This window comes from Notothenia rossii, assembly GCF_949606895.1.
Source record: "Notothenia rossii genome assembly, chromosome: 11".
In the NCBI taxonomy this organism is placed as follows: domain Eukaryota; kingdom Metazoa; phylum Chordata; class Actinopteri; order Perciformes; family Nototheniidae; genus Notothenia; species Notothenia rossii.
Window position 1 is genome coordinate 20,609,774 of NC_136910.1, and position 20,941 is coordinate 20,630,714.

Genomic DNA, 20,941 nt, shown 5'->3' on the forward strand with positions numbered 1-20,941 from the left:
GGGTAAAAACCGCGCAAGACACTGTTCCTGGGATGACAGGAGTGTTTCTTGTATCCCATGGAACTGCTGGGGGGAGAGGCTTCTCTGTGAAGTACCGTAATGGTCTTCATGGTGACGAGCGACGCCATCGCCGCCGCTGCCCGTGAGGCAAAAGGGCTGCGAGGGAGTTTCCACACGCTGCCTTTCACTCCGCCTCTCCTCATGAGGCGCATACAGGCCCAGGGGATGAGAGGTGTGTGCATGCTGTCCACACGAGGCGTTATAACGGTGCTCGTGGTTATTATGACCGTGTGTAGGAGGCATATCTGGGACAGAGGAATGCCGCGAGTTCTGCTGTTTATAAACCAATAGGTTAAAACAGCAGGCTTCTGCAGCGAATGAACCACCTCTGGAGTGTCCCCCTGTTGGAAGAGACTCAGGGGGGTCATCACGTGACCAGCTGACGCCAACGCCGAGCAGCTGCGTCACGGAGAGGGCTGTGTGGGTTGTGACACGCCGGAGGTGAGCTGTCAGTTCTTCCCCTCGCTGCCGCGAGAGTCGCGCTCTCATGCTGGCTGAGTTTAACTCCACTCCCAGATAAACGATTGTCTGAGAGGGAAGAGGACAGCTCTTCTTCCAATTTATTATGAAATCCAGGCTTTGACAGATGCGATGCGAGATGTACCGTCTGTAAAGCGACTTCCTCCCTGGGGCGAGCCAGCAAATAGCAGGTCGTCCAGAGGAAAACCACACTCTCATCCCTCCTCTGTGTAGTGGCTCCAGCCTTCTCTACACAAATGCGAGGAGCCAGGAAATATCCGAACGGCAGACGATTGTCTGGTCTGATATTCCCTGAATGGAAAACGCAGGAATTTCCTCTGTTTCGGGATGATGGGTACGTGGAAGTATGCATCCTTCAGGTGGAAGTGAACCAGTCGTCCTGGTGAAAACATTCCAGCACCTGTTTGATCGTCAGCATGTGGAATACTGACAGATCGAGGATGTCTCATTCCCCCAGTCTTTTTCGGGATTAGAAAAATAACGGGAGTGAAAACCCCTGATTTTCCTCCCTTTGAGGAACCCTGGAAATATCCTCTTTCAACAGGAGTTCCAGCAGCTCGGATTGGAGCGCAAGACATAGCTTCTGGGAGGACAGGAGTGTTTCCTGTATCCCATTGAACTGTGGGGGCGGGGGAGAGGCGAACTGCAGGACGTATCCTCTGCTGATCAGCCTGCTCATCCATCTGTCCATCAGACACACGCGCTGCCACTCTGAGAAACACTCTAAGAGCGGGCGCACATGCTCGAGATGTTCTGTGGTCGTCATGGCAACGAGCCACGCCAGGGAGTCTCCACACGCTGCGTTTCACTCCGGCTCTCATCATGAGGCGTGTACACGCTCAGGGGATGAATGGAGGTGTGTGCAGTGCTGTCCACACGAGGCGTTATAACAGCGCTCATGGGTTTATTATGACCGTGTGTAGGAGGCGTATCTCGGACAGAGGAATGCCGCGAGCTCTGCAGGTTATTAACCGAGGTTAAACCGGCAGGCTTCTGCAGCGAGCCCTGCTGTCTACTTAATCAACAGATTAGTGGCAGCCGGCTTAATTAGCGAGCTCTGCAGGTTATTAACCGATAGGTTAAAACCAGCAGGCTTCTTGCAGCGAGACCTGGCGCCGTGGCGCTGCCGCTGGGGGCACTCAGCCTGGAATACTGCTAATTCCCCCGTTCTGGCTTCTCTGTGATGCCATTGCCCTCGCCGCCACTGTGAAGCGAAAGGGCTGCGAGGAAGCCTCCACACGCTGCGTTTCACTCCGACTCTCATCATGAGGCGCGTACACACGCTCAGGGGATGGATGGAGGTGTGTGCAGTGCTGCCCACATGAGGCTTTATAACGGCGCTCATGGGTTTATTAAGGCCGTGTGTACGAGGCGTATTTCGGACAGAGGAATGCCGCAAGCTCTGCAGGTTATTAACCGAGGTTAAAACGGGCCGGCTTCTGCAGCGAGCCCTGCTGGTAATCAACAGATTAGTGGCAGCCGGCTTAATTAGCGAGCTCTGCAGTTAATTAACCGATAGGTTAAAACCAGCAGGCTTCTGCAGCGAGCCCTGGCGCCGTGGCGCTGCGGGCGCTTCCGCTGGGGGCACTCAGCCTGGAATACTGCTCATTCCCCCGTTCTGGCTTCTCTGTGATGTGCTGTAATGGTCTTCATGGTGACGAGCCACGCCATTGCCCTCGCCGCCGCTGCCCGTGAGGCGAAAGGGCTGCGAGGAAACCTCCACACGCTGCGTTTCACTCCGGCTGTCATCATGAGGCGTGTACACGCTCAGGGGATGAGTGGAGGTGTGTGCAGTGCTGTCCCCATGAGGCGTTATACCGGCGCTCATTGGTTATTATGACCGTATGTAAGAGGCGTATCTCGGACAGGGGAATGCCGCGAGCTCTGCAGGCTTATTAACCGATAGGTTAAAACCAGCAGGCTTCTGCAGGGAGCCCTGCTGTCTACTTAATCAACAGATTAGTGGCAGCCGGCTTAATTACCGGCTCCGCTTCCTCGGAGGCTCTCGCGGAGCAGACCAGGAGCGGGGGAGCTTCACTCCCCTTTGACTCGCCGCCGGGAGACCCTGTCTCTGGGGTGGCGGGGGAGCGGAGACGTGGGACGGAGCCCCTGCAGCCGCCGGGGCGGTTGCTGTGGGCGTCTCTCCGCTTGCGGCCTCCTGTGGCCGGCGTGGACGCCGCGGCTGCTGCGGGCGTTGGTGCCGCTGTGGCAGATCAGCCGACTGGAGCCAGTTGTACATGCTGGCGAATGCCGTCCACCTGTTCCGCGGCCGTCTTCATGAACTGGGGTCCGAACAGCCCGTCCGGGCTGATTGGAGTGTCCAGTAGCACTTTTCTGGCCGTCTCCGTAACAGACGCCGCCGCGCTGTGGTGACGGAGAGGGGGAAAGCATGTTCGGCCGCCAAGCTGGCACCCTGCTCCGACTCTGTCTCCCCCGTCCGGGGGAGAGGAGGGAGGGGAGAACCGAACGGTGAACCGTGGAGGGAGGCGGGGCATTGCCCTCGCCGCCGCTGCCCGTGAGGCGAAAGGGCTGCGAGGAAACCTCCACACGCTGCGTTTCACTCCAGCTGTCATCATGAGGCGTGTACACGCTCAGTGGATGAGTGGAGGTGTGTGCAGTGCTGTCCACATGAGGCGTTATACCGGCGCTCATGGGTTATGACCGTGTGTAGGAGGCGTATCTCGGACAGAGGAATGCCGCGAGCTCTGCAGGTTTATTAACCGATAGGTTAAAACCAGCAGGCTTCTGCAGGGTGCCCTGCTGCCTTCTTAATCAACAGATTAGTGGCAGCCGGCTTAATTACCGGCTCCACTTCCTCGGAGGCTCTCGTGGAGCCGACCAGGAGCGGGGGAGCCTCACTCCCATTTGACTCGCCGCCGGGAGACCCTGTCTCTGGGGTGGCGGGGGTGCGGAGACGTGGGATGGAGCCCCTGCAGCCGCCGGGGCGGTTGCTGTGGGCGTCTCTCCGCTTGCGGCCTCCTGTGGCCGGCGTGGACGCCGCGGCTGCTGCGGGCGTTGGTGCCGCTGTGGCAGCTCAGCCGACTGGAGCCAGCTGTACATACTGGCGAATGCCGTCCACCTGTTCCGCGGCCGTCTTCATGAACTGGGGTCCGAACAGCCCGTCCGGGCTGATTGGAGTGTCCAGTAGTACCTTTCTGGCCGTCTCCGTAACAGACGCCACCGCGCTGTGGTGACGGAGAGGGGGAAAGCATGTTCGGCCGCCAAGCTGGCACCCTGCTCCGACTCTGTCTCCCCCGTTCGGGTGAGAGGAGGGAGGGGAGAACCGAACGGTGAACCGTGGAGGGAGGCGGGGCAGGAGTTGCTTCGGACTCCTGCCCGGCACTCTGCCCCAGGGACACGAGGCCCCGTCCGCGGGCTCGTAAGCCTGGACGGGCCAATCGTCCTCCTCGGCCACAGCAGCAAGAGTGTCCGCTCTCCGCTTCCTGTCGCCCGAGGGGAGACGAGCGCAGTGCATGCTACCTGCTGGTTTAGAGCCGCGTACGCGTGCTCTGACCCCCGGCAGGATTCGCATACTGCTTTTATCTCTGCAGGTCATAACTCATTATGAACCCAGAGCCACATGAGGGACAACCACGGACGCAGTTGTTGCTCATGATGATTCTCAATTGCTGTGCTTCAGTAACTGTGCTGTTTTGCTGAAAAAAAGAGGGAGCAGATTGCCGGGCCACCTTCCTATTTATACCGGAAGGAGGCCCGAGGGTGGGGCCCACCTTGCGGGTGGGCGTGGACTACAAGTGTTTCAGTGCTGCGCGGGGGCGCAGGGGGATTACCCAATAGCGATAGCCTTAGAGGGCGAAGCCATATACGAAATAGAACGCACCAAGTGCTGCGCCATCACTCACGTTAGCCGCTCCCGCCATCTCGCTGAAAGTCCTGACGTGCATTTGGGACAGCTCGCTTGCATGGCAGATTTTTATAGCTGTTTCACATGTCAGCTCCGTTTCCCTTAGCAGCCTTTCTCTGACCTTTTTATCCTCCACGCCAAAAACGATCTGGTCCCGTATCATGGAGTCCCTCAGCGTAGCAAAGTTGCATGACTGTGCTTTTAGCTTCAGGTCAGTCAGAAAGCTATCAAAAGGCTCATGCTGCTGCACACGTGAACGGAATACATATCTCTCGTATGTTTCGTTCTTTCTGGGAGAGCAGTGGGCATCAAATTTCTCGAGCACTTTATCCAGTTTGTCTTTATCAGCCTGCTCTTCATACACAAAAGTATTGTACACTTCTATCGCCTGTGGGCCTGCTATAGTTAACAGTAGCGCTACCTTCCTAGCATCCGGCTTAGTTTCCAATCCCATGGCCGTGATGTAAAGCTGGAACTGCTGCTTGAAGGTCCGCCAGTTGCTGTCGACATTTCCCGAAAGTTTTAGCGTCTCCGGTGGCTTTAAAGAGCATCTTGCAGGTTTTAATTTTTTCTACATTTATGCTTAAACTTGCTTGAAAATTACAATTAAAAAAAGTGAATGCAGGATTTGATATGTTTTACGAGACATAAGTGCAGGAATTCAGAGGGAAAGGAGCAATTTTGAGCTCTGCTCTTAAAAATGGCTTTTTTTTAAGGTCATACGTCAAACGCGTCATATTACATCACACAGGGGACACATCTCCGCTCTCTGACCGTATAGTAGAGTTGCGTTGAGTAGAGCGGTTGTGTTTTAAGGAGCTGGTATTTTTCGGTAGTTTTAAATTGTATTTCACCATTTGTAATCATGGTGCAGTATTGTGTTTGTGCAGGTTGCACAAATACCAGCCTGTCAGGACATCGAGTCCACAGTAAAAAGGACCGGAGCTAGCGTTCGTTCCTGGGTGCGTTGTGCATCCACCTCCCTGCAGCACATACTCTCCACAGCTTTATTAGGAAACCGTATTACTTCTCTCTCCCCCCCCCATTCGCTGCTCTCTCTCTCTCCCCTCCGGTACACGGCACCGTAAGACATAGTGTGGAGTTCCATTAGGTAACGCTGTGGAGGCTGTACTGCTCCAGCCGTCTCCTTTGTGTTTGTTTGTTTCCCCCTGTCTCTGTTGTTTGTGTGGGCGTGGTGGCTGTCACTTCTGGCTCCCGGCTCAACCTCCACTCACCTGCTGCAATCAGCTGTGCACCCTCCCCGACTACACACCTGCTTTCCATCAAGCCATTTACAACGGCATATCAACGGAGGCTCCACAACCTTTCTCCGCCAGATCGTCAAGTACCAGCCGTATCTCGCGTCTCTCCTCCGGTACACAGCATCGTAGTGTAGAGTTGCATTAGGTAACGGGAGATACGGCTGATACTTGCGCATTAGTTTCTGTTATGGATCAGTATCAACAGTCCTGCCAGTAACGTTACTATATTATCAATGCTACTTTAGTTATAGCCTGATATATGATAGCTAACTTTACAATGTTGTGATGTGACGTTAGCTAACATTCTGAAGCTAACGCCGGTCACTCACCAAGATAGCTGCCCAGTTCTCCACTGGTTCTCCTCACACCACAGCTCAATTTCTCTCCGATGGCCGTTATTTCTTCTAATCCTTGGCTGCTCCTGGTCTCTTGGACGCCTAGCAGGCTCATAATTATAAGGTTGTGGTCCGTCATATGCATTCGAATATTCATGTTCAACTTCTTCTGTGTCTTCTGTGTCGAAACTAGCATTGGGATCCATGTTTATTAATACGTTACACCGGCCGCTCTCCCCCTTGTGTCCCCCGTGTTACGTCACACGCGGGAGGTCACGTGCCGAGGCTTTTTTATGCGGAAGTGAACATTTCTTACAAAAACGACGCCAGATGTCACTGTAGTGTATATTTCTGTATATTTTTTTGAAAATCTAGTGTATTCATCATTTTCCTACACATTTATTCACAGGTGTCTTTAACCTGGAAGTTGCTCTTTAATGAATCCATGTCGCTCGTCACAACTCCTCACTTAATGTGTTTTTATTTTACTTCATAATTTACTCCTGGCACCATGTTTTGTTTGTTGATCTATTAATGAACTGACTCGTGCTCCATGCTTAAGTGTTAGCCAAGTTTTTAATAGAGCTCTTGTTCCCGTCCCTTACCGTACATCTGTATTCAAACATAGGTCACAACTATGTGGCGACACCTTGTGGTCATACTTGTCAACCCTCCCGATTTTCGCGGGAGACTCCCGATTTCACTGCCCTCTCCCGGTTTCCTCCCGGGGTCATATTTCTCCCGCATTTCTCCCGATTTCTGACAAAATTGGATTTACTCAGGACTGTTTCCACTCGGACTTTAATACAGCTACACCATTGTTTGGTTTCCCTGGTAACACGTCTCTTTAGTAACGCGCGCAACTGAAAGTCTGAGAGGGTGAGGCAGATAGTCACAGAAAACAGAACAAAAATCGACAACTACTCTACTCTCTGCTCACACCTTTCCTGCCCCACACATATGCTCCATCAAGGATGGTGCTACAGGCCGCAAGGCATTGCACTTAGAACTACAATATAAGCATGTTAATGTTAATCTAACAGCTCCGGCGATCCACTAGCACCCCCCCCCCATTTTGCATTTTGAAATGCTCCCGGTTTCTGAGGTCTCAAGGTTGGCAAGTATGCTTGTGGTAGGAGTGTGTATCTATCTAATCAACACAGTGGGATCAACTAAAATGGCGGGTATTGCAGGAAAAAGGCAAAATGAATGCAGTCTTTACTATAATTTGGACAATTTTGTACCAATATTCGGCGGGCCGGATTCAAAAGCCCAACGGGCCGTATATGGCCCACGGGCCTTAGTTTGCCCATGCCTGCCTGTTCTAAAAGCAGCTTCACTCATTGAGTCAGTCTTCCTGTAAATAAATGACAGTTTATCATATGGTCTACGTGCAATGTTCCTCACTTTTCTCTTCTGACCCCCACCATGAACAGTTAGCCTACCCAGGAGCTGATGGCAACATGCTCTCCTTCCCTCTGGGCCATCTCGATCAGAACGTGGTGGAAAGCCAGGGAGTGGAGTTGGACTACATTAATTCCACCTATTCTCGTGGACACTTGAACCCCAGCCTCCACCACAAGAGCTACAAGGACCGCGCCTCTACCTTCACCCTGACTAATGTGGTTCCTCAAATGTCAGGCTCTAATGATGGGCCATGGGAAGCCCTGGAGCAGAACGTCAACAAAACCTTAGTCACCTACTGTCTCGGAGACGCCTACATAGTGACTGGCATCATCCCTTACCAGAGCGACGAGCCCTGGCTCAGGAATCATCGTGTAGCCGTGCCTGAGTATATTTGGTCCGCCTACTGCTGCCCAAACTACAACAACAGTCTACCAAAAGTACTGAAGGATGCTTTCCCCACGTATGCTGCCATTGGTCGCAACGACTGCAACAGCACAGAGGAGATTGTGCCAGTAAGCCAGCAGACTAAGAAAAAGTTCAGAGGGTATGATGTGAGAAAAATGCCACTGGAAACACTCGAAATGTATCTGAAGGACAGATTCAAAATTGTTGTCAGTGTTTTTTACGAGCAGTGCTCTCAATCCAACTGATTTTGCAGACACAAATACACTGTTATATCTTACAATAGAAAAAAATCATGTATTTAAATTAAAATATTGTTGCTAATAAACTAAGAAAATTGCTGATGCATTGTTGCACGATGGCCTTACATTAACGTTGACACATTAACGTGTCTTTGATCAAGAAAAATGGTGATTCTTTCTCGGAAAAAATAATGTTCACCTTTATGTGTAGCATTCATGCTACTTTCAACCTGTTCACAGTGTATGTTCATGTTCTTGCTAACAGTAAGGTGATTGATAACCTACCTCTCTCATTTGTGTATGTTTAATCAATTGAGCTTGGGAGACAGTTGTTTTAGCGTTCAAAAAAGCGGGAGACAGCTAGCCCAGTTCCCTCAATAAAAAAACAAAACAAACATCTTTACTTGATATTTTTACACTTAGGTTTTCATCCAGACCAAATAAAAAACATACCACACATTCATATTAGAAGTGCACACTTTGTTATGACTGAGCAGAGCCATGCTAGCAATTTCCCTCTGTTTCTAGTCTTTATGCTAAGCTAAGTTTGCTGTAACTTGATATTTACTCTGGTATACATTTTCTTATCTAACTCTTGGCAATAAAGTGATTTGCTGTGTGTGTAAAAGCTATAACTTGACCTCAGATCATTCATCTCAACTTAATAAACCTGAATTTATAAACATTGCTACTTTTTATATGATGTTATTCCCTTTATCTGAGTACACGTGTACATTGATTCTGAGTAAGGTTTGAAGGTGAGCATGCTCTGAATCCTTGTAACCACTAGATGGTGACTTCGTGCAAACCATGTCGATCATACGCAGCTTTTGCAGGCTGTACACACTAGTGTTTGTTGAAAATTACATACAAAACCTAATAATCTCTGTCTTTTATCTGATTATTTACCTAATGTCAAAGATATTTCGTTTCATATTAAAAAAAAAGAAACTATACTTCAACTTTGTATGTCACATTGGCTGCTGATTGATATAAATAACTTACATTTGTGCCATAGAGATACATCATTTAGATAAACATTAACTTGTTCCACCAGTTAGTCCCGAATGTTCTGAAGCTTTGCCAAGACCTTTTGTAATGATCACTAAAACACACATTTATTTGTATATCAGACTGTATTTATTGCATGAATAGATTATACAGTAGCAAAGGTGTTAGGGCTAAGCATATTTAATAAAACACACTGCCCATTAAACTGTGTTTTGATATAAATGAATTACTGGCTTAGTGATGCTGCTGGTTCATTGCTGGAGTGAAGAGCTTGTCCCACACCTCCACCTTCAATATGGACCTGCCCATCGGGGACATGGTAGCCTTCAGGTCCAGTGTTGCGCCCTGGAACGTGAGATCAGAGCCATTGGACTCCTGCCTCACAAAGCCCTTGGGTTCTTTGTCGTAATACATCTCTTTGTACAGCTTCTCATCGCACACTTTGGACACGGGGTAGATTGCCAAGGCGAACCAGTTCTTGTAGGAGCTATTATCGTAGGGCACAGAGAACATTATGGCTAATTTCTCCGTAGGGGCGTTGCTATTTCTTGCAAACAGGTCGTAGGTCATGACGCCCACAGCGCCGGTGGCTTTGGAACTGGTCTTGCTGAAGTTGCACACCTCGGTTTTCAGAGGGCGCACAGTGGGCTGGGGTGGGCTATGGCAGTTCCCACTATCCAGGTACACCCTTTTTTTTAAAGGCAAAAGAAGAAAAACAAAATAATTAAGAGCAAAAACTGGATAATTCATCTCTAGTTTGTTTTTATCAGGCTACACACATATTTGAATTAAGATGCAATATAATACATTATTATATATAACAATACTCTAAACAATATTGTCTTTTAGGTTTGCACTTACTTTGGGTCTAGCAGGCAAAAGCTGTCGGTGAGGTTGGTGATCTCAATGGTGACATTTCTGCTGCTCTTGAAGTTAGCAGCCAATGCCTCTGCCGTTTCACCCATGTTGTTACTTGTAAAGGCTGCAGCAAAGCAGAATCACATTGTATTACAATACAGTGAATACAATTAGCTGTGAACAGTGTCCATAACAAATTACGCACAGTGCTAAATGCTACATAAAAACTATATTTTTCATCAAACCTCCAAATACAGGCCAGTATTAAACAGGCTTACCTGTCCGGATCCTAGATGTGTTGCTTGCTCGATCAGTGCCAGATTTGAAACACAGGATTCTCTCTTTAGATCACTCTTGTTTGGGAATTTGTGACACAGTAACCCCACCCAAATGTGTTTCCACCCACAATACGCACCTACTCCTTGTTACTGGCTTTTTGTCCTCACCTCTCACCTGAGGTATGTAGACAGAGGCTCAAAGACAGGGTGTAGCCAACAGTTGCAACATAAGGATGGTATTTTTTTGTTTTCATAATCTGTATTTTTGCCTAGCTACGATCAAGTTTGAGCTTCATGCAAGAAGCGAATAAACCTGTTTCTTTCATATCCGTGATTTATTGTCCCTAGTAACCATGCAGGAAGCAAAGTCCTCTTATTTTGGTATCCCATCAACCATTTGGTTCTTATTTTGTTAATACGCTTTGATTTCTTGGATTCCCCAATGTTTTCTTATTATCTGTATATTTGGTGGAGAGCACTTTTACCAAGATAATAAAAAAACATTTTACCGTCCACAAAATGATTGTCCAACCCAATGGACATTTTATTTATTTTGTTGAGGAAAAAAAGAATCTGCATGCACATAATAATCACATTTAGAATGATCTTTTATTGCACTTGTTGGCTAAAGGAATACTCTTGGTCCATTGGTCCAGTTAAGACTATAAAAACCATTGGAGGATAATACGTTGTGCTTTCAGCTTCTGTATAACTTACATACTGCTTTTACATGCTCTTTAATTTTCCTGCAACACCAGTACCGATGCTCTGAAAAATCTATCGTGAGCTCAACCTTTTTCCAAATCTTTCCAATGTGCCAGAGAATATTCACTTTGCACTACAAATGTCCAGCCCATATATCGTGTTTAGGGTGCATTGTATGATAATACTCACATTTCTTATCAAGTAGGATTTATCCTTAGGCCCAACCGGATAAAGCAGATTTAGATTGTTAAGATAATTTAGTGCATCTGGAGTTGACTTGCTTAAGAAAACATTGCTGCATAAGGCAGATTGTTTACTATCTCATCGTATCATTATGCACCTTATATCTCTGCAGTGATGCGGTTTTTCCTGTCTGCATGAGGACAAGAACATGCTGCACCTCTAAATGGCATGTTGCACAGTCTGGCTGTGTTTATACTTTTATAAATTAAAGTGAAGTATGACTCATGTTATTTCTGCTGAGGAGATTTCAATCTTTTCATTGCCTGCAAAAATGTGTGACCATTTTTAATGGCTCAAATAAAGATGAAAAATGGTCAAGGACAAGAATTGCATTGTATTGTTTTTTATTCATTTAAAGCACCCATACATGGACAAACACATTGTATGTAGTTTTCAGGAACATCTGCTTCAACTGTGTTCTTACATTTTATTCCACACCAATGCACTCATTACAAACATTCATCTGCCCATCTTGTCGTACAGCTCCAGTTTGATTATGGCATTGCCTTCGTCGGACATGCAGGCCCTCACATCCACCATCCTACCCTTGTAGGTCACCCCTGAGCCGTCGGCCTCGTGGCGCAGAAAGTTGGTGAAATCCTTTTCGTTGTACATATGTTTGAACAGTTTCTCGTCACACTCTCTTGTGTGCTCGAAGATGCCCACCCCGAGCCAGTTCTTGTAGAAGTTGTAGTCGAACGGCACTGAGAACATGATAGCGATCACCTCGTTGCACTGGCGGTTGCGCATGTCGAACAGCTCGTAGGTCAGGACGCCGACGGCACCCGATGCCGTATGGTCGTCTTTGACGAAGGAGCACACCTCGGTCTTTTGGGTACGCACGGTGGGCTGGGGAGGGCTGAAGGCGAAGCCACTCTCCAAGTGCACCCTGCAGGGTAAAAGAGATGCAGTGATGAGTGGACCAAAACGTTTTCTTACCCCGAACGCCAACCCCAACCCCAACTCTTACCCTAACCCTAACATCTACTCAGGTTGTGCTTATACCACAATGTCAAATTACTCCTTTATAAGTGGGCTAATGCTCTGCATAAAAAAATCCTCTTTGATTAAAAGTGCAAAAGTGTCAAATGTGTTATTAACAGTACTGGTAATTTCGCTCAATGATTCCCAACCTAGGTGATGGTGTACAAGTACAAGTGCTTTAAATCACAGTATATGTAAGATGTATTAACTGTATACCACTGGTAGTCATGCATGGATGGATTCAAGAACATTGAAGGAATTTGATAATCACTGTCTTCATTGGTTAATTAACACACAAATTAGAAAAAACTGTTCACGCTGTCTAACAGAGATTCTTACTTGGGGTGGACGAGACAGTAGGAGGAGCTGACATTGCTCAGCTCGATGGTGCAGTTGCGGTTGGTGGTGAGGGTGTGGGAGTGGGCCTCTGCAGTCTCAGGCATGATGACGGTGGGTGGAGATTGCTAACTAATGGATGTACAAAAAAAGAGTTTAGAAAAACAGAAACTGCTGCTGATTTAATGTTTGTTTACATCAATTTTTCCTTTTTTTTCTTTCTTACATATTAGCTGATTGTTTTATTCTAGTGACACAAGCTGCTTAAAGGCATGCAAACAATTGTTGTCAACACCAGGGGTGGGTAGTAACGAATGCCATGTAATTGGGATTACGTAATCAGGTTACAAAAAAAACTGGAACACATTTCATAAATTGTGAATCAGTGAAAGTTACGTTGTCAATGATTACTGCAACATATTTTTGATGATTTCTCTAAAATATGGCAATTTTAAATAATGCAAAAAAAGTTTTAACCAATAAACCATGCTATTTGTGCAATATTTTAAGCTCTCAATTCTAAACATAAATATATTTGTTTGTAAGCCAAGGGATAACTCTAATAATTTCATGTGAAAAATGTCATATGTATTCAGTAACTGAATTTTAAATTAATACCCAATGCTAATGCTAAACACTGATCAACACACACTGTGACAGGGGAACGAATTACAGTGCATAGAGGACATCCAACATGACACCAATACTGCACACTGCTTCACTTGACACAAAAAATAAAGAACTAAAGGCATATCTACTGAGAAGTATTTCAAAATATGATCTAATAATATTACTAACTAATTATTAACTGGGAATTATTTTCTTCAAAGTAAATGCAGCTTTGATGAAAACTTCATATTAATCTCAAAATAAATGTACTTACTTTACTTTATGTCACACACGGGATGGCAGAGAGTCCTCTGAAAACAGGTCAGACTTTGGTTCAGAGATGAAGACAAAGTCACACTCTCAAAGGGGGAGTCACCCTTCACACACACTCTGTAGGTGTGTCTGTGCTGACATGCAATACTGGGTGTGTGTGACAGTTTAAGGGAAGACACTACAAGTTATGGAGGCCAAAGAGTTACAATTTCAACCAACTGTTACCACCATTAATCTTTCAGTTGATTACTTTCATAAAAGCACATTTAAGATAAGATAAAGATAAGTTAGGATGATAAGATACTTTATTGATCCCAAATTGGGAAATGTTTGCGTTGCAGCAGCATAAAAAAGAAGACATTTGTACAACAGGTTCCCTGAAAATTGTTACATTTGCAAATGAGGCATTATTTTTTGTATGTGTTCATTTACATATACGTTGACAGAACATGTAACAAAGTTAAAAAGACTGAAATGTGTATTTTGGGTGTTTGTGTATTTGCATTTATCTAAAATAAGACATGTTATGGAAGCAAAATAGCCCAAAATCTAAAATATAAATAATAGTGTGTTTTCCTTTTCAGTGTATGTATTTGAAATAGACAGTATAAAAATATGTATGTGTTTAATGTAATATTTAGAAATCTTATCATCTCTTTGGCACAAGATGGAAAAGTACTCTTCTGACAGGCGTACAATAGGTGAGTCCAGTATCTGACTGTTGATGGGGGAATAACCTGAAAGTCTGGGTAGATTGAAAAAACTGAAGAGCCGCACCCTTCAGACAGTCAATAGGAATGATGAAGGTGATTCATGTTGATGAAGCCTACTGAAACTCCTGAATTGGTTCATGGGAATGATTTCTTACATGTTGTGTTTGTTCACTGCATTTTTGTGCCAAAAGTTGATGAATGACATATCTGGAGCAAAACTTCTTATTGTTTTTAAGAACTTTATGTTTGTGCAACCTGTTCCAGCATGCACTGAAGGATGTGATGGATAGCATGAGGAAGTTGATAGTGCAGTCTTAACCAAGGGGTCAAGGTTTCATATATCCCTGGGCAAAATAACCAAGAGGAATCACAAAATGTATACTAAGATGATATATTAAACTCATTAAATATGTGTGATTTTAGAGTTTAAAGCAGTATTTTTTCTCCCAGAAAAAGGTGTGTCTTTGGGATGTGAGAGGTTGCACCCAGAAGACATTTCATTTCCAAACTTTCATTCAAAGGTGCAATGTGTAAACCTTTGCCAGAATTTTTGTTTAAAACATTTAAAACATTATCAACAAGGAAGAAGAAGTAACAGTGTTGACGTTATGTCAAAGATATTTCTAATTGAACAGATATCTACTGAAATGACCCTTCTAACATTATAATGCTCCGTTCCCACAGCAAAGTGGAACATTAGCTTACCTCTACTGGCCCAGCCTGCAGAGCAACATGTCATTGCCGCTCCCTTAATCACACCATTTCTCTGCTGTTTGGAATTTTATCACGTCTGCAAATAAAAAAAACACTATCAATCTAACTATTGTTTAAAATATATTTTAAACAATGAAAAACGTGTTCAAAAAGGAAATGCTAAAGCACTGGTGCTTTAGAGCTCAATGCCGATCAGTCCTCGCTGGACCAGGGGGGGGGGGGGGGGGGGGTGTGGCACCACCACCATCCCCATCCGCAGAAAAGACAAGGTTTGCTTCCAAAACCACCATGGAAGGTTCGGGCCAACAGGTGCGAGGGCCAGTGCCCCTGTAACTCTGAGCTATGGTAACTCTATTTTGTAGAGTGTTGCAGCGAAGACTGTGCTGCAACTTTAGCCAAAGTTAACAGGAGTGTGTTTTGCTTTGTTTTGAATGATGTGATTTCATAACATTTTTTGTGAGTACAATTATTGTTCTGGTCATGAAAGTTTTAGGGAAGTAGATCAAGTCCCACATCATGTCTAGTCCTGGTGCCTCATTGACCCACTCCGTTAGGTTACTGTGTTACAAGAGAAGGATATAGGGCTGCTAGCCACCATTCAGCGACACCTGGAGAGGAGCAGGTTTTTGGAGAGCTAATACAAATTGTCAACATTAATCCGCCATCATCAATATTTCCTCAGGATCAGATTTGATTACGGGTCCAAAAAGCCATTCTACAACAGAGTATACGATACATGCCTTGTGGAGCTTATTTATTCAGATCATTATGCTATTGTGCTATTTGCTTGGATATATCTGTCCGTGTGTTTGTTATATGTTTTAACCCAAAATCATGTTGCCTTTATGGACTATTAAAAATGTCTTTAATTTACTTTATTAAAAGCCATTCAATATTTCGAAGGCTCAACCCTGTCACTTATACCATTATGCTTTACTTAAACTATGCTTTTGTACTTAAACTACATCAATCAATAATGTCTCAACTTGGACATGCATTTATATGTACTTCATAGCTCCTGTCTTTCAAATATAATATGTATAATGTGTTATTATGTATTTACTTGATGAGGTGAAGTGTCTGTATCTTCTTTGTGTTTCCATGCAGTTTGTGCAGTATTACTGTAAAATGAAACACATGTCAGACTATAGAGTTTTACAAACTGTCTTTTCAGTGGAGAGTTACAGTTGTAATTCTGGTTTCTCGTATACAGCTCATTAGATGAGTTTAGAAGAAGCTCAGTCATAGTTTCACAGACTGGAAACACCCAAATCACAATGCCATCACTTACACACTTACACACACTTGGGATAATTGGTCTCTAAATTATACACATCTTGAAGGAGGAAGAGCACACTCATACTGTACATCTTACTCAGGTACTTGTTCAAATTTGACTACATTAGCACCATCTTGTGGTGAAATCAAAACAGTGAGGAAAATAAAGACAGACATCACTGCAGTCATTTCAATCAAACATTAGGCTGTCTTCATAACAACAAATATTGACCTCTTGTCTTTCTTTATAGACGATGGTTGGGACATAAATCAAAATACAGCTGACACTCATCCCTCTGAATCAAAAGTGTGATGTGTCAGCACTGGCAAACACTCCTTCAATGGGCATTTAACAGTAACGTGATTTCTAGCATTTCCTCTATTTTCCGAGGTATTGTAATAACCTAGTGTTAAGTGTAAGTATTAATATGTCTGCATGTAACTGTACTATAACTGTTCCACAGTAAGAGGGCGCTATAGGCGTAAGGAGGCGCAGCTATTGTAGCTGACGTCAGATATAATGGATTGTTCCCTCCCCTTCTATCTCTCTCTCTCTCTAGCTCTCATGGAGAGCAGGTCAAGTGGTGCTATGCACATACAAAATAAACCACGCCAGTTAAGGCTAAAGAATACCTCGTCGTCATGACCAGTTTATTGCTATACATGTGACTCTGTCAACACCTAGTAACAGTAATGTGAAAGGTCACCTGTGGAGGGGTTATTAACAGTCTAAGATTCAAAAATGGTTCAATATATGTGAAATATACAAACAGAACATTGTATTTCAGAAAATAATAGTTCCAATCAGAAGATTAGGGATTAAACTTCACCTGTAGTAAAATATGTTCTTTAGTTAAATTAGTATGCAAATTGAATTACAAATACATATCAATAAAAAAAAGTATTTGTTAAGGATAAAAAACATCATGTTCACATTCAATATTTATCAAACGAAGGACTTTGCCTTCAATACATTTGGCTGATATACCTCTTTACTCAAGTAGGCTACAATTTTGATTTCACGAAGGAAAACCAATCATTTTTAGATCATGGTAATTTCTACTTTTACTCAAGTAAAGGAGTACTTCTGTTAGAGATGTTCTGTCTTTCCTCCTGATGTTTTGGAATAGACCACATGATGCTGCTGACATGGCTAAAAGGTATTGTCCACAGTCAGGGGCGGACTGGGACAAAAAATCAGCCCGGGACTCTCAACCGGCCCACTCCGGTACCGTAAGTAAATTGTCAACGGGGGGTGCTAGTGACTTATCCGACCGGCCTGAATGAAAAGTCAACTATAATATTAGACATATGAAGAAGTTAAACTTTAAACATCCATGACTTAAACACTTTATCCAGGATAAAAGCCACATAGTTGCACCTGCAAGGTGAATACAGCTGGTAAAAGAAAAAGTGTTTCTAGACGCGTCAAGAACGCGTCAAGAACGCGCGTTTGACGCGCGAAAAACACGCGGTTTTTAATATGATAATGAGCCCCTCCTTCTGATTTCCATAGCCACTACGTTTAAAGTGTCTGTAACCAATCAGTGAAGAGTAAAGTCAGACCAAAGCAATCTGTAGATGAAAAGTTCCTGAAATTTTAGGCTTTGCTGTAAATTGTATATTATTCCAGATTCAGGGGACTAAGTATTAATTTTCCTTTGAATATAATCAATAAATCAAACAATATAAGATACATATGAAAAATACAATCGCCTTATGCTTTTCCTTAACCCTCTGGAGTATAAGGATGTTTTCTCAATATGTAGACGTCTCCTTAAATCACCTTTTAAATGTACTTCTTATAACATGGCACCATTATGTTACTTATTGAAATATTCAGGACACTCTCTGGTCTTGCTAGAGATGCAAGTCACTCACCTTAGAGCACTGTCTTATGAGATACTTAGCTGAAAATGAGAAATCCAATTTTTGGAAAACCTAAAAACTCTTGTGAAAACACATTTACTCATCTCGTCTATTTTTTTGGGAGTTTTAGATTTGGTTTTACAAAAGTAATGAAATAATTATATGAATTACACTATAGGCCTATATAGATGAAATGAAAGGTTATTCATGTGTAAAATAGTTCCATCCCTCTGCTTTCACCACAGAAAAGTTACATCAGGACTGATTCATGACTTCATATTCCATACCAAGGTTCATGTGATGTGTACAAATACAAATTGAGCATTAGAACTTTTTTTTTCAACCAACAATTTATGCTAACATAAGAAACTGTAAAATCTCAATATTTACAATATCAGAACTTTTTCAACCAACTATTCATTATAAATGTAAAGACAGGGGGAGCAGTGTCATGGTCTTTGTCTGTCTTCCAGGACAGGGGGTCTGTGTAGGTGATGGTGCATGGGCTGCTGGTGGCTGTGTCGGAGGGAGGTAGGTGTGATTGTCCCAGGTTGATGCTGGTGCCCGTGTGGGAGGTACGTCTGCTAGGCGAGACTTCTTTGCTGGATGGGTTGATCGTGATGGCTGTGATGGAGGCCTTTGTACCGAGGTGTATCTTAATCTTGTGGCAGATGGAGATGGAGGCCACTGTAGTGATGATGGTCCTCTGGTCCTTGGTGGTGATGGCTCCGGTGAAGGCCCTTGAGCCACGGTAGATCTTGACCTGGGGGCAGGGACAAATTGAGGTTCTTGTTGCTGCTAGGCCCAGGCAGCTGTGAAATCTGAAAAAAAATATAGGACAATAATTACTACTAAGTTTGTTCAAATAAAGTTCAAGTGGAATGTTTCTCAAGCACAAGTAACAATGCACAACTCAAAATAAAATTCTCTCTCTCTCTGGAAGAGGAGGAGGAGGAGGAGCGTGTGAGAGATAGAAAGAGAGACGTTGTTAGTATTTGGTGCTAGCTCGGAGCTAACGGAGATTAGAAGCTGTTTCAACAATAAGGAGAGGGATAGCTCTCTCCTGTGGGACTGAGAGAGATAAGGTCAGCTCAGGGAGGAAAAGGACTATTAGATTGGAATCTTTAGTCTACGTTATCTCAGTGGGTCTCAAACGGTTTGGTCATCTTTGTAAACAACTATTTCCATATATGTAATATTAGTTGTATATAAAATGAGTTAATAAATCATTCCACTGTGTGCAATAGGTCAGTACAAAATAAAAAACACAGTTTGAAAGGGGAGTGATTAGTAAAATATGCATAAATAAAAAGAAAGAAGGCAGACTAGGTAAGATAAAGATAGGAGAGAGGAGTTGATCAAATATGTGTTATTGCTCGTGAGCATATTCTAATGGAATTTTGATGATTGAAATATATACTAGTAGCCCCTCTAGATGTGAGGTCATCACAAATAAAACAGGTAAACATGCTACTTTTGTTATTGACCAAATACTTATTTTCCGCCATAATTTGCAAATAAAGTCTTTAAAAATCAGACAATGTGATTTTCTGGATTTAGTTTTTCTCATTTTGTCTCTCATAGTTGAGGTATACCTAGGATGAAAATTACAGGCCTCTCTCATCTTTTTAAGTGGGACAACTTGCACAATTGGTGGCTGACTAAATACTTTTTTGCCCCACTGTATCTCTCTCTCTCTCTCTCTCTCTCTCTCTCTCTCTCTCTCTCTCTCTCTCTCTCTATATATATATATATAGATATATATCTATATCTATATCTATATCTATATATATAATTCCAAAGCTGGTAAAGACCTTTCAAATGTAGCAATAATATTCATATAAGAAAAGTACTGATCTAACTTTTGCCATGCTCTTCGGGCTCATATACGTACTGAACTTAAGATATCCGAAATAACTGCAATCCACTTTTGAAGTTGTGGAAAAAGTCCTGATGGAACTTAAGGGGAAAAAGATGAGCCCAAAAGTGAATAGACTGAGAACCCAGCTGTTCATCGCAGAGTAGACACTTTGTTGCACTCACTCACAGTTACCATTGTTACATGGTAAGGTTTCTAAAACAAAGGTTTTATAATAATTATGCATTGTAAAACATTTGCGAAAAAGTGTTGTGTTCAGAAGTTGCACTTACAGTATGACCGATTTTCACTGTAGAAGTTATGCATGTCTAATCATTTTCAGAGATTACATGTCTCACAGGCGCAAGTTGTCAGTGTTGCTTTAAAAAAAGTGTGCAGTAGAGAATAAGGACACGTCTTTTTTCTAAGAGTTTGATGTTTGGAAGTGGCACATATTACTGCAACTAATAACTGGTACTTATTAACATGTCTAAGATCAGGTAATGGCTGCCTCAGAGGCCAAAGCTGGTTGTGTGAACAACTTGTTTTTCATTCAAATAAATGTGCTCTGGAGTTAAAATATACAGATTGATCTGAAGAAATTGACTGTTTTACTTTTATTAGTGTACCTTTGAGTTGCATTGCACTCCTTAAATGTGTTTGAGACACTTTAGGTAACAATGTGGCTGTCATTTGATTAACTCTGAAAATACAGTTTTTAATGAATAAATCACATGAAATTAGTTACAGGTGTCCCCTCAGCTGTGCAGACTTATTTAATAATACGGTAGGAAATTGTGGAGTAAAATTAATATCTATTTTGTACACACACTTTTCCTCTACTGATGAGAGGAAGACAGAGGGGACTAAAGTATTTCTTATTTTTCTACATTGACCTGAATGTATTCTTTATTCTGTGTATTTGTGGACTGAAATATAACTTTTTATAAAGTTTGTGATACATATATTTGCAGTCACTTTATTATACGTTAAATACATTTAATTCAAGCTAAGATACATTAGCTAGTTAGTGCTCTTACCTGTGTGCCTCCTTCAAACAGCATTATAACCAGACTGTATCTTCAAACGATAAGTACCAGTTATAGCTACTCGATTTTAGATAAACAATTGAAAAGACAAAATCAACCAGCTAATGTAT

The 20,941-nt window shown here is 43.5% G+C and overlaps 3 protein-coding genes across 5 annotated transcripts in view; 1 reads left to right on the plus strand and 2 right to left on the minus strand.

The window, feature by feature from the left end:
• The window catches only part of LOC307025615 (endonuclease domain-containing 1 protein-like), a 22,670-nt gene extending 13,930 nt beyond the window's left edge, over positions 1-8,740 (plus strand). For all 3 annotated transcript variants that reach the window (XM_079660422.1, XM_079660424.1, XM_079660423.1), the window contains exon 3: positions 7,439-8,740. In XM_079660422.1, the coding sequence (XP_079516548.1) occupies positions 7,439-8,059 (621 nt within the window). In that variant the 3' untranslated portion in view covers positions 8,060-8,740. The remainder of the gene's footprint in view (positions 1-7,438) is intronic.
• Positions 8,741-9,170: 430 nt separating this feature from the next.
• LOC307025616 (DELTA-actitoxin-Afr1a-like) lies at positions 9,171-10,357 on the minus strand. The gene is made up of 3 exons (XM_079660425.1): positions 10,201-10,357; positions 9,926-10,046; positions 9,171-9,752 (listed from the first exon to the last, which is right to left on the minus strand). The coding sequence occupies exons 2-3, from the start codon at positions 10,027-10,029 to the stop codon at positions 9,299-9,301; spliced, it is 558 nt and encodes a 185-aa protein (XP_079516551.1). The 5' UTR covers positions 10,030-10,046; positions 10,201-10,357; the 3' UTR covers positions 9,171-9,298.
• Positions 10,358-11,475: 1,118 nt separating this feature from the next.
• Positions 11,476-13,484, minus strand: LOC307025040 (DELTA-sagatoxin-Srs1a-like). The gene is made up of 3 exons (XM_079659623.1): positions 13,352-13,484; positions 12,472-12,600; positions 11,476-12,037 (listed from the first exon to the last, which is right to left on the minus strand). The coding sequence occupies exons 2-3, from the start codon at positions 12,573-12,575 to the stop codon at positions 11,608-11,610; spliced, it is 534 nt and encodes a 177-aa protein (XP_079515749.1). The 5' UTR covers positions 12,576-12,600; positions 13,352-13,484; the 3' UTR covers positions 11,476-11,607.
• Between the last annotated feature and the right edge of the window lie 7,457 nt (positions 13,485-20,941).

What these genes read in the sequence shown, in the direction of transcription:
- LOC307025040 (XM_079659623.1), bottom strand. Translation starts at nt 12,575, where the DNA reads ATGCCTGAGACTGCAGAGGCCCACTCCCACACCCTCACCACCAACCGC. An exon ending in TACTGTCTCGTCCACCCCAA is followed by an intron (nt 12,038 to 12,471) that starts GTAAGAATCTCT and finishes TTTACCCTGCAG; the next exon opens with GGTGCACTTGGAGAGTGGCT.
- LOC307025616 (XM_079660425.1), bottom strand. Translation starts at nt 10,029, where the DNA reads ATGGGTGAAACGGCAGAGGCATTGGCTGCTAACTTCAAGAGCAGCAGA. An exon ending in TTTTGCCTGCTAGACCCAAA is followed by an intron (nt 9,753 to 9,925) that starts GTAAGTGCAAAC and finishes TTTAAAAAAAAG; the next exon opens with GGTGTACCTGGATAGTGGGA.